This window comes from Python bivittatus, unplaced genomic scaffold, assembly GCF_059951505.1.
Source record: "Python bivittatus isolate LINGU-HERP-01145 unplaced genomic scaffold, Pbiv_v1 ctg000180_np1212, whole genome shotgun sequence".
NCBI lineage: Eukaryota > Metazoa > Chordata > Lepidosauria > Squamata > Pythonidae > Python > Python bivittatus.
The window spans coordinates 3,962,082-3,975,090 of NW_028277047.1; the positions used below are offsets into that span (position 1 = coordinate 3,962,082).

The window sequence follows — 13,009 nt, forward strand, 5'->3', positions numbered from 1 at the left end:
CTAAAGGGAGGAGCCCACCTCAGTTCCCGTTCGGATTGGTCGATTCTTTGGACCAATCAGAACAGCGCGGCGCCCCGGGGCGCGGCGTCGGGAGGTCACGTGACCCCCGCGGCGCCTACCCGGAAATTAAATCCACAATCAAAAGAAGTCCGCCACGTGGTTATAACATGGGCGCGCCTTCCGGGAAAATCAACCGGCCGCGGACGGTAATTCTAGGATTTTAAAAAAAAAAACCACTTTAATTTTCAAGTTTTTAATTTGTTAAAGTGTTTAGATCAGGAGTATGTCCTGAGGTAGTGGAGCAATTTGTCCTTGCTTGTTTGGGAGTCGAGGATCTGCTTGTGTCAAGGCATCAGGGCCTGTGTTTTAGGGGTCGTGGCGTTAAATTTTACTGTATTTTTATACTGTATTTATTGCATTTTAATTAATATTTATTTGTTGTTTTATTGTGAGCCGCCCAGAGTCACTTCCTCGTGAAATGGGCGGTGTCTAAATTATAAATAAATGAATAAATAAATAATATTCGAAAAAGGGAAATTAAATTCAGCCGTTGAAGAACCGCTGGGTGAGATGCTGCTGCTCGGTGGTGTAACTTCCGAAGTGGGCGGTATATCCCAGCTGTAAGGCAGTTCCTTGTTCCCGAGTCGTGATTACACGTAACAGAATTGACCCAACACGCCTCCTTAGGTTTGAGCTGAATAAACTCCATGTTCTCGGTAGTGCCAATATAAAAAGTAATAACGTTGACTTGCCCAAGGCAGCGAAGTGGCTGTGTACACACGTGTTTAAACGGGTCAGGGAACACGAGTGACTCCTTTGACCGTGGATGCTCAATGTGGCCACAACCTTGTTGGTTGTGTGGTATGTTAAGTCCCCGTTTAGTTAGCTTATGATCTATTGCATTCTGTAGAGCTAGAATATGGTCATTCAGGAACCAGATGACGTGTGTTGTATAGCCCACACATTTGTGTGCCAGAGAAAAGTGTGTTTGAATGCAGAACCTCTTCCTTGGTTTCTAGAACAGTGTCTCTCAACCTTAGCAACTTTAAAATATGTGGACCTCAACTCCCAGAATTCCCTAGCCTGCGTCTAGAATGACACAGAAACCACAGGATTTTATTTATTTATTTATTAAATTTATCTGCCACTAGACTCCTAGGGATTCTGGGTGATTAGTTTCTTCTGTTTAGTTTGTGCTAAACTGCCATTTTTCTGCAGCAAAGACGAACTGTATTCGTAGTGACTGCTGTTTCTAGCGTTTTCTCATTCTTTGCTTCAGGAGCTGCGGAAAAAACTCTTCAAAAGGCGCCGCGTCCTGAGCAAACAGAAGAGAAGGAAACATCGGATCGTGGGAGCTGTGGTGGATGAAGGTCTTATCACCATTCACCATCTGAAAAAGCGATCGTGAGTCACGTTTTCTGGGTGCAAAGAAATTGAAGGCCTATGGGATAAACACTCAAGTTATCTTTCGGACTTGGATCAGAAACCAGTATCTAGAGAAACATTAAGAACAGAACTTGGCTTTTTTTATTTATAGTTGCTTGTGGGAGGATTCAGTTTTATTGAACTGAAACTGCAGTTCAGAACCTCTGCCTCTCACCCTGTAAGTTCATGGACTTTTAACGTTCCAACCTTGAAAAGCTAAGCCGGTGGTCCTGGCTGGATGGGAGACCACTAAGAGATCCCTGGGAGGTAGGCTAGACAGGGAAAGGAAAAAATACCATTGAAAAAGACAACAATAAACCACTTCTGTATTGTTGCCAAGAAAATTACATACGTGTGCCTACGAAATTTACTAGGAGTGAAGGTACTCTCAAAGAAAACTTTGGTGTAGTAAAGAGGCTTTCTGAAAGGACAACAGCTACAATTCTCATTCTTCTCAGGTAATAACGGAAATACAGTGCAAGATATATGAAAGATGTAAGGCTAAGGAAAGTTGTGCTGGTAACAGACACAAGATTTGCCGTGAGGTCTTGCTGAGTTCATTCCCCGAGTGAATAAACAGACAGGAAATGGTTAGAGCCCCCGATGAGGAGGGGGATCCAAATGGTTAGTATTAATTCAGGATTCTGGAAGAAATGGGGCCACTGCTTACCTTAGAGACCTTAACAGAAGAAAGCTGCATTGGCATTTAGAGTGGTGTTTCTCAACCTCAGCAACTTTAAGAGGGGTGGACTTCAACTCCCAGAATCCCCCCCAAAAACCCAGTTTATTTTTTTATACAAGTAGTCCCCTGCTGGCTGGGGAATTCTGGGAGTTGAAGTCCAGCCTTCTGAAAGTTGACGAGGTTGAGAAAGACTGATTTAGAGGATAATGGTGTTTTTTTTCTTCAATTAATGAGTTGGCCTTAAACAATTTCCTCTTTTTGGCACTCCCTTCTTCACTTCCAGATCTAGTTCTCGGGCAAACATCACCCTCTCAGGGAAGAAGAAAAGAAAACTACTGAAACAACTGCGCCATGCCACTAAGGAGAAAACAGAGATGCAGGGTAAACTGTCTTCCCTCCAGTTGGGTGAAAGAACGAGGGATGTGGAAGGCAGAAGGTTTCCCCATTGTGGGAGCGAGTTATGAGTTTTTAACTTCTTGTTCTGCTCTCTCTTGTTGTGCGATCAATGGCTAATTATTGCCTTTAAGGCATTTCCAAGCCTTCTTTGATTTGGTTAGACCTTTCTGGTTTTTTTAGTAGCACAGCCGACCGTATGAGATACAGTAACAGAAAAACCCTTCCCTAATCCTGGAGTTTATGAAACCAAAGGGCTAAGTAGATGGAGGAGAATTGGCTTATAAAACACTGGGAGTAAGGAAGAATAAATGTAACAGGAAAGCTTGGGGTGGCCAAGATCAAATTCCAAGGTTATCTATCCACTTAGCTGGTTTATTAAAAAGGCAGGGAGTGTGGTTTTTAGAATACAGTTAATCCTTCCTGCTTCTTCCCCCAGTTATTCCATCCTTCTTGGATTATTAGAATTGTAGGGTTAGAAGGATCCTTCGAGGTCATCCATGCTAACATTTCCAACCAAGGACAACTAGTTTACTACTTTCCAGAAACTGGATCAGAGGTCTGCAAGTCCCTTGTGCAATGGAGGGCAGCTTTATGGCTTTGAAGGCGGGGTGACTTTTCACTGTTTTTCCCTTTCTTTCTGTGCAGTTGATGCCGCTCCAGCTCAGGGTGGAAAGAGGAAGAAGAAAAAGGAGGTAACTCCATCAGGCTGTCCAGATGTGGAGATGGCAGAAGCGGACATTACACCTGCATTGGAAAGCTGAGCCTGGCCTCTGAAATCTTGAAACCCAGTTCCTTGCTCTCTTTTCCAGCCTACCAGTAGCAGCATTCTTGGAAGATGAGGGTAGGGCTGGGAGGGGGAGAGACAGGCTGCCAAAACACCTAGAAAACTCAGCTTCTGAACTAGTTTAGCACCCTAAAGTTTGTTTGCTTTTGAAAGTAATTGAAACCCATTAAACCAAGATCTGAGAGGTGTGAGTGTTCCTTTTTCTCTTGGCGAGCATCCCTCGATTCCTGAATTTGAGGAGCTACAAAATATTTTAAAGTTTGTCGGGCCTGATGTTGCACCTTAAAGGGGTGTTCAATAAGAGACAGGCTTTACATGTAGGGTGTGGACTAGTTTTTAAAGAATTCCAGTGACTCTGCTGGATTATGGCACAGATACCTGGAACTGCACGTGTGTTTAGTAAATTTGCACATATGTGAGATGGCAACTTTTTAAGTGTCGGTGACCAATTTCAATTGAAAGGGAAGTGCAGAGGCAAAGATTTCTGTTTTCCACTTGTTGAAATTGTTTGTGTTCTGATCCATACAATAAAATGGCCCAAAAAACTCTGTCTTGCTTTAATAATTTTTTTCTTTGTGTTGTGAGGAAGAAGGGAAAGAGTATGGCTAGTTGGTACATTGTGCTAAACCATGGGGTATTTGATAGTGGTTATTGAATAAAATATAGCTAAGCTATGAAATGAGGAGTGGTTGAAGGCATCAGGCTAGAAACCAGGAAAATGTGAGTTCTAGTCCTGCCTTAGGCACGAAGCCAGCTGGGTGACCATGGGCCAGTCCCTCTCTCTCCAGAAAGAAAGGGCAAAATGTTTCCGAAAACGCTGCCCCAAAACTGTCCAGGCTATTGCTGGAGTCAAGACTGCTTCAAGGCACAAATCAACAACTGTGAACCATATTGAGTCATTAACTATTGTTAATAAGCCACAGCGACTGAATTGACTATATAATAATAATAGTAATACACTACCATAATTGAATATTACTATGGCTTGCATAATATGGGAATCCAGTCTGTTGCAGGATATTCAAAGGTAAGAGGAAATGGGGTTACAGTACTTTTCAATCTGAAAAGAGGGAGGGGAGAAATTACATTATAAAGTGGAAAAAATAAAGGGCAAACCTGAAAGATGTTGATAAGGATAAAAAATTTAACGGTTTATAGGTAGAACTTTGCTTTACAAAGGGAAATTCAAGAGCAAAACTGAGAAAAACTTTAAAATGCATATTAAAAAAAATATGTATAGTTTATTTTAAAAAGAATTCAATTTCTGTATTTTTCACATGAATGTGAAAAACCACATTAAGGGGTACCGTCGCTACGGTAAAATTAAAATGACCAAAATAAAGGACAAAGTGAGTTTTTGAAAAATAAATCTGCAAGGACAGCTTTCTGAAAGAAAAGATTGTCCTTTATAATAAAGGTCACTGTAACTATAAAGCATGTAACAGCCATTAACCCCAAAACTCATTTTTTTAGTGCAATAGACTAAAACAGCTACGCTAGCCAAATTTCCTGTCTTTCACTGTGTGAGGACAGCTGCCCTGTGATCAAAGAAAGGTGAAGTTCATTTTTATTCAATTTGTATAGCTGTCCGTCTCAAACCGGTGACTGTTGGCTGTTTGTAGTTTATTTGCTGGTGTGTTACCTTCTACTGTTGCTAGTGGTAAAATAGTCTCTATAATAAATTAAAAGTTGCAGCAACCTTGAACAGTCTCTTGTCAGTGGAATATCCCTGTGCCAAGGATTTAATATTTTATTTTAACCCGGTGATGTTCCTCCAGAAACATTATTTCACCATATTTGCATAATGATACACCTTCAAATTAAGCAGGAGTCTAGGTGGATTAATAGCTGCATAAATCCATGCAGGGCTGTGTTCTTTTTGGCAACAATAGATGGGAAATCTGAAGTTTTTGGCTTTCCAGGTTCACCAGTTAATTTCTCATCCACGTATCAACCAGGTGTGGTTGGTGTTTTGGGTTCAAATCACAACTGGTGAAATGCTATCACCTCCAACTACTATCGGAAACTGAAATACTTTATTGTGCTCGCTAACCAGCGCAGAGTTATTCTCCAAAATGCCACAAGCTGGTAGGGTTGTGTGCTGCCTAATCTCAACCAGGAAGAGTGAACACAAGCCTCTCCTTATGGCTACAGAGCATGAAATGAGGACAACAGGAGTTGCAAGAAAGCACATCTGAAGAGGCCCAGCTGCTATAGCTAACAGAAGCTGCACAGCATTCAAACGGAAGGATTCTTCCTTTCTGTATAGAGATGAACTGCAAGCTGAACCTCGAGCGGAACGTTCTTTCCAGGGTTGAAGACCCGAGTCGAACTCTTCGTCAGGTGACACCCTTCGTGTCCCGGTTTTATTCTTCCCCCAAGGTTCGGAGCCAGCGTGCGCAGGCGCAGAAGAGGAAAGAAAGGGAAAAAAGGGGGTTTAATCGCTTCGGTCGCTCCCAGGTTTTCTTCGCCGGGGCCGGCATGTCCGCTCTGTGCGATCCAGCGGGGGTGGTCGGGCCTCCAGGGTCCACCCCGAGCCCCAAACCGGCCGCCGCGCCTCCGTCTCTGAGGTAGTGGGGGGAAAGGGAGGGAGGATTTTCCTGCGGCGCTTCGGAGATCATCCCTCGGGCGGGCCTCTAAAAGGGGGCATGGCCCCCCTCCGCTCAGGGTTGCCAGTGTGGGCTCCGGCGCTTGCAAAGATCTCAAAAGGGTGCCAAGGCTCTGCCCCGAGGAGTTGCCAGTTCATCCTCAAGGGGGGCAGCCTACGAGGAAGGGGCAAAGGCCTGGAAGGAGGGCCAATCAATGACCGGATGTAGCTTTTTTAGATGATGATGATGATGGACGGACAATAAATGCCTAGATTTAGGGTTTTTTTTAATGAAGGTGATGGCCAATAAATGTCTAGACCAGTGTTTCTCAACCTTGGCAACTTTAAGATATGGCGACTTCAACTCCCAGAATTCCCCAGCCAGCTGGGGAATATCTTAAAGTTGCCAAGGTTGAGAAACACTGGTCTGGATTTAGGTTTTGTAAATAATGATGATGATGATGACAGATGGCCAATTAATGTCTAGATTTAGTTTCCCTAAACGATGATGATGATAGTTACTGCCATTAATGCACCAGCATATAATGCTTTCTAGAGAGACAGTGTGATGTAGCGGTTAGATTGTCAAACGGGGATAAGAACAATCCAAGTTCAAAACACCGGTAACATTTCCGAGGGGACTTTGAGCCAATCCGTTTCTCCCCGAATCTTTCTCATGGCAAAGTAGAAGGGAAGTAATATGGGAATGAACATACCATTTGGGCATGTATTTATTTATTTAAGCGATTTAGATACCTGCCCATCTCACATTCTGACATTCATTCATTCATTCATTCATTCATTCATTCATTCATTCATTCATTCATTCATTCAAGCAATTTGCATTCCTGCCCATCTTGCAATTGCGATTCTGGGTGGCAAATCCAGGATTAAAAAACTGGACAGAAAGAGAATCTGTCATAAATCGATTATACCTTCTCTGCCAAAGGTTCTCTCCTTTTGGAGCCAACTACACTTAGAGATCCTCGCTATTAATGTTTGGAAATATGTTCAAACTCAGTTATTTAAACAGGGATTTGGGGACTAAGGATGAGATGCATAATTTCATTCCTGGGAAATGTATGGAGCTATTATTTTTATAAATTAGAATGGGGTGGTTTCTGTGATTGTATTCTCTCCTGGGTGGATCCAGATATTGTTTTTAATTGGTATTTAGCGTTGGACAAGGTAAATTCCTCTCCAGGTAAAAAAACCCCCTGAGCTCAGTGTCATTTCATATTCATTTCCCACAAATGGATTTTTCGTAGGTTTTCTTTCAATCCTCTCCACATCGCACTTCCCCTGACTTCACTTTTCTTCTTTCTCCTGTAGTTCTCAAGAGTTGGCCCAGGAGATCAAGGCCTTCCTCAGCGGTGTCGACCCCGTTCATGGGAACAAGCTCACCATCAAGGAACATGCTCGGTGTGCCATTTTGCTGCTGCGCAACTTACCTCCTGCCCGCAGTGCTGTGTTAGAGCACCTCCGGGGTGTCTTCGATGAGTACGTGTGCACCTACCTGCTGGAACTGGAGAGTGGCGACGGTGGGATGGGTGGCCTCCGCTCCCAGGGACCCAACTTGGACGACGTGGTGTCAGAGATCCAAGCCGTGCTGTCAGAGTTTGTCCGCATGAACCCCAAGGCTTGGGCTGCCCTCGTTTCCTCCTGGTCTATCGACCTGATGGGGCAATTGAGTAGCAAGTATGCCGGGCGCCATGACGTACCCCATGCTAGCAGTCTCAATGAATTGCTGCAGTTATGGATGTCCTGCAAAGCCACACGGGTACTGATGGAGATTTATACCCAGTGCCTTTCTTCGATGATCAATACCTGTCCAGATGCTTGCGTAGATGCTCTCCTGGACACTTCGGTCCAGCACTCACCTCACTTTGATTGGGTGGTGGCCCACATTGGTTCCTCCTTTCCCAACACCATCATCAACCGGGTGCTCTCCTGCGGGTTGAAGGACTTTTGCATGCATGGGACAGCTTCAGCAGACCTCCTCCTTTTCCCCAGCACCGCAGCTGCCGACAAGCGGGTTCCCAAGATCGCCTCAGTAGTAGGGATCCTTGGCCACTTGGCCTCTCGCCACTCGGAAAGCATCAAGCAGGAGCTGCTGAGGATGTTCCACAGGAGCCTGGGACCCCCCCGGGACCAGCAGCAGAAGGCCACTGTTCCTTTCTTGCTGCAGCTGGCGGTCATGTCTCCCACCTTGCTCAGCACCATCTCGGCAGAACTGGTGGACTCTCTCAAGCCCAGCATCCTCAACCAGCTGCACCAGCACTTTGCTGCGCTGCCCCGAGAAGAGCTGGAGAACATGGTCAGCATTGTGGTGCACCTCATCTGCCAGACTTCGGGGGGCGCCTATCGTACGCTGCAGTTCCTGGTCAACACCGCCATGCCAGCTTCGGTCATCACAACCCCGGGTCTGGCGGTCCACGACAGCGTGCGGGAGGCTTGCGACCGGGTCATTCAGCTCCTGCTTCTCAACCTGCAGAAGCTGGTGTACAATCGGGGGTCGGCCAGCTTGGTGGAGGCCCCTCCCCGCGTGGTGCCTTTCTTGGATGATTTGAAGAACCACACGCAAGAGCTTTGCATGGAGACGCTGAAGCTGGAGCGGAAGCGGTTCCTCTGGCTGCACCAGCTGCTCGTCCTCCTTTCTGTGTACTGCACCCCGAGCTGTGCCAGTGAGGCCCTCTTCTACCTGCTCACGCTGGCAAAGAGCCAGGAGGGACTCAGCCTAGCCACCCAGCTCTACACCGTCCTCAGCTCTTGCATGACCGATCTGCTGCCTGCCCTGGTCAAGAAGTGTGTGCGCCAGCTCCACGCAGGGTTTCTCTCGGAGCAGCACACAGCCCAGCTCTTCCAGAACCTGGCCTTGATCATGCAGTGGGAGGGCGAAAGTCCTGCCTCCATGGGCCACCAGCTGGGACAGGCAGTCTCCTCCCACATCTACGACTTCGGGCAGCTCCTGCTGCACAGCAATCCGGAGGTTGCCCAAGCGGCGGCTTTGCTCCTGTCCGTCTGCCCCGCGCCCAAGGCCATCCGACCAGCCCACTTGCTCTTCCTCATCCGTTCGGCTGTGCACCACTTCTTCTCCGTGTTGCGTGAGAAGTGCCCTGCCGGCATTAGCTACGGAAGCCGCCTTCTCAGTACTCTGAGCGGGGCATTGCCCACAGCCAGCAAAGCCATCCTTCAGTACCTTGTTGAAGGAGCCTTGCACCAGGGCAACGCAGAGCTGTTTGGTGGGACGACAGAGCCCCCCGCCGCCAGGAACGACACCACGCTGGAGGCCACCAAATTATCGCTCCTGGACATCAACCGGCGTTTCATGGCGGCCGTCAACTTCTCTGGAAGCGTGTGGTCGGTGTTCCACGCGGGGGTCATTGGGAGAGGCCTGAAACCGCCCCATGCTTTGCATCAGCAAGAACCAGAGGAGATCTCCCATAATGTCCAGATTTTCTTGGGCCTTTTGCTGCGGTGTTGTGGGGCAGGGCGCTCGGGCCCCGAGCTGCCCCAATGCAGCGCCATCAGCCCTGAGGCTGCCAAGACAGTGGCTGTGGTGCTGGTGGAGACCGTGTGTCCTGACGTCACCAACAGTGAGCTGGCTTGGCCTCCCGAGGAACACACCCGCAACACTGTGGAGCGGGACATCCGGATCGGACGCTCCTTCCGGGACAACCCCCTGCTTTTCCAGCTGTTGAACTTGGTGGCCATCGGGAGGCCAGCTCTGTGCTATTGCTCGGTGTTGCTCCGGGGCCTCATGGCGACTCTCATGGCCCACTGGGAGGCCTCCCGTGAGAACGACACCACCAGCTCACCCTGGCATTTACAGGCCTCCTGTGCCCTAGTGGCCTGCATGGGGGAAGGTCATCTTCTCCCCCCCGTGTTGAGCAACATGCACGAGATCTTCGACCAGCTGGCCCCCTTTGAGGTCCACCTGCTCCTCCTCAGCGTCTGGGACTACATGCGCGACAACAGCCCCTTGCCCCAGAAATTCAGCTTCGACGCCAGCACGGGGCTCTTCTTCCGGGACTTTTCCCGAGACATCGACGCTGGCAAATACCTCTACGTCTTACACAGCGTCCTGCATAAGAACATCGACCGGTTGGGTCTGCTTTCAGGGCGGTTCCACACTTAGATCCTCAGATGCGGACCTGTTGTGCCGTGGATTCGAGAGACCAAGGGCTGGGGATGGTGGGTCTTTTAGGGACTGGAGTTTGGATAGGAGCACACGAGAGGCTTCGGCAGCGTTTGCTTCGATGTGCGGCAGCGGGCAGAGGAACGGCCTTTGGGCAGAGGACAAAGATTTATCTCGGGTTCTCTCCCTGTTCTTGCCTTTCAGCTTGTTGGAAAGGGACATTGGAGGAGGCTTGCATTTTAGTTTACGGAAGGACTAAGTGAACATTGGAAATATATTAATGGATAATACGTTATCATTTTCTCATCCTTCCCCTTCCCCCCTCCTCCTCATCTTTGCCCTGTTCCTCACTTTTTTCTCCTCTTCTTTTTTCCTTCTTCAATCCTGACCTTTTTCCTGACCTCATTCTTTCTTCCCTCCTCCTCTCTTCATCTTCCTCATCCCTTCCTCCTCCGCTCCTCATCCCACCTCCACCCTCAGTCCTCTCTTCTTCCTTTCTTTCCTCCTCTTTTTCTCCTCCTCTTCATCTTCATTGTCCTCTTCTCTACTCCCTAATACACACAAGAGCTCTCCTTCTTTATAAACAATCGCTCTCAAATACAGAAGTTTTTAACAAGGTTCTTTGGAAGAGTGTTTTTGACAGTCAGTAAGTAGAGCCACATCATCCTGGCTGAGTGTTGCATGGCAGAGCAGAGCTGATCGAGTGTGGTAGGAGGACTGGAGCTGGCAAAGTTCCCCACTTTTGTGCTTTAATTGATTCAGGCCACAAACCTGGGGAAATTTTTGGGTTCGTGTATCTTGGTTACATGCAGTCTGTGAAGGATTGCAACAGGTTGCAAAGCCAGTGCAGAAATATATTTCTTAATCAGAGAAAAGTGGGGAGGATATAGAAGCCGGTCAACAAATTTCTGTGTTTCTTTGAAGATTTATTCTCCAAAAAGGAAAGGCTATCAGCAAAAATAGTTACTTGATTCCTCTGTTGATGGGAGAAAGCACACCGTTATTATGCAGAGATAATGAAATCGGATTTCCCTGAAGAACTCTGTGCTTCTGGGTTACACAGCTCTCTTCATCGTTTCAGCTTTATGTGATCAATCTGTTTTGCCTTGATTAATGCAGATTGATTGTTGCAAGACCCATCCAATAATCAGAACAAACGGGGCCCTTGTTATGTGCTTTGATGTAAAAGCAGCATCAAAGTGGTTCCGATGTGGGTTCTTTCTTGGAATTACAGCTTTGCGATCAGCTGATTTTGCAGAAGTATTTCAGGTCAGCGGCCAGCCACAACCCGCCTTGTAGCTGAAACAAGCGTTCGGTATCTTCTCTCCATCTCTTCCTTCCTTCTCTTCATTGCGCCCCTGCTGCGAAAACAACTTCTGCTTTGCCTCTTTCGGCCCAGTTAGCGCTAAGGAGATACTGGGGTTTTTTTTCCAGTGGTGATTTCTGCATTAGAAAGAAAATAAGTTTAATTTGGAGACTTAGCAGTCAGACAGGCCCCGATGATGGTTCTGGTGTTTTTAGCCATTCTCAGCAGTATCTCTCATTTTCTCCACCATCTGAAGCTGTTTGGATTGGCTACTTCTCTGAATATAATAAATAAATAAAAGCAGGAACTCACAGCCCTTTGGATTTCCTTCATAATCAGAACAATGGAAAACCAACCAACCAACCAACCAACCAACCAACCTACCTACCTACCTACTTACCTCCCTCCCTCCCTCCCTCCCTCCAATGTGGTTGAACATTTTGGGGCATGTGTGCATGTTTTAAGTTTATTGCTAGTTTATATATTTATTGGGTGCATAGGCTGCCTCTCTTTCAGAAGCTCCCTCCTGCTTTTCCCCATTACAACAATCCTGTGAGGTAGGCTGGGCTGAGAAAGTGTGACTGGCCCAAAGTCAACCGGCGCAAGGCTGATGTTAGAATTGAATGTGGGTCTTCCAGTCTTACACTGTAATAATAATAATTATAATAATTAATTATTATTATTATTATTATTTATTAAACTTGTTGGCAGTGGCGGCTCTCGTTGCCTTGCTGTTCGAGGAAACCTGAAAGCAAGGAATTAAAAGTGAAGCATAACACAATATAAAATAATAAATGTTCAGAACATAAAACAGAAATAATAGCAATAATGGGGGTCATTATATCTCTTTCAAGGGTTTCACATTCTACAGGGGCTCATCCTGTATTTTTACCCCTGCAAGTGACTTAGGAGTGCTGTATGCAACGCCACCGCTTTCTGATCCCCCTCACAATCACCCTGCGAGGTAGGCTGGCCTGGCCCAAAGTCTGTCAGTGGGTTCTATGGTTAAATAGGGGGTTTAAACTTGGGTCTCCCTGGCGCTCCTCTGATATCTTAGCAACTGCACCTGAGAATATGCACCTTGCTCTGCTTTCAAAAGCCACCTGCCAATTTCTGTCTGTGCCTCCAGGGCAGGGATGGGATGGACTTCTGCTGAATGAAGAAAAGACTGAATTGAGGACTTAGGGATTTGGGGGTTAGAAAGGGTTAAAGAGAAGGGAAAGAGTAAGATGTCAGTTACTCAATCGAACAAAGAGAGGAAGTCAAAATTCTATTCTTGCTTTCTTTTTTAATTTTTCTATTTATTTCCTAGCTGTTTTCTTTTTCTTGTTTTTTTATACTTTCACTGTACTGTAAAATTCTAATAAAAATATTAAACAAAGGAGGAATGGGGATTGTTTCAAAGCCGGCGTCCTGGACTGCAACCCCCATCATCCCTAGCCAGTGGGGGATGATGGGGAGCTGCGCTCCCCTCCCCCTGGAGGGCGCCGGAAGTGCCCTTCTGTTCCTGCCCCCCTTTTCCTCTCCCCCCAAAGGACGCAGGCGTCCGAAAACGCCCCCCCCTTCCCGACCGAATGGGAAGCGCCGTCCTTAATAATGCAGCGGCCTGTGGGCGGGGCCTGCTGGGCCGTCGTCCGCTCTGGCGATTGGCAGAGCGCGGGGGCGGGCCCTGCGGAGAGGTCCAACGGGAG

At 47.1% G+C, this 13,009-nt stretch overlaps 2 protein-coding genes across 2 annotated transcripts; both read left to right on the forward strand.

The window, feature by feature from the left end:
• Positions 1–80: 80 nt before the first annotated feature.
• CUNH11orf98 (chromosome unknown C11orf98 homolog) lies at positions 81–3,837 on the forward strand. Its single transcript, XM_015890628.3, has 4 exons — positions 81–206; positions 1,280–1,404; positions 2,391–2,488; positions 3,149–3,837. The coding sequence occupies exons 1-4, from the start codon at positions 168–170 to the stop codon at positions 3,262–3,264; spliced, it is 378 nt and encodes a 125-aa protein (XP_015746114.1). The 5' UTR covers positions 81–167; the 3' UTR covers positions 3,265–3,837.
• A 1,820-nt stretch (positions 3,838–5,657) lies between these two features.
• Positions 5,658–12,819, forward strand: INTS5 (integrator complex subunit 5). Its single transcript, XM_007442078.4, has 2 exons — positions 5,658–5,857; positions 7,207–12,819. Exons 1-2 carry the CDS (start codon positions 5,769–5,771, stop codon positions 10,010–10,012), a joined length of 2,895 nt encoding a protein of 964 aa, XP_007442140.2. The 5' UTR covers positions 5,658–5,768; the 3' UTR covers positions 10,013–12,819.
• The last annotated feature ends 190 nt before the right edge of the window (positions 12,820–13,009 follow it).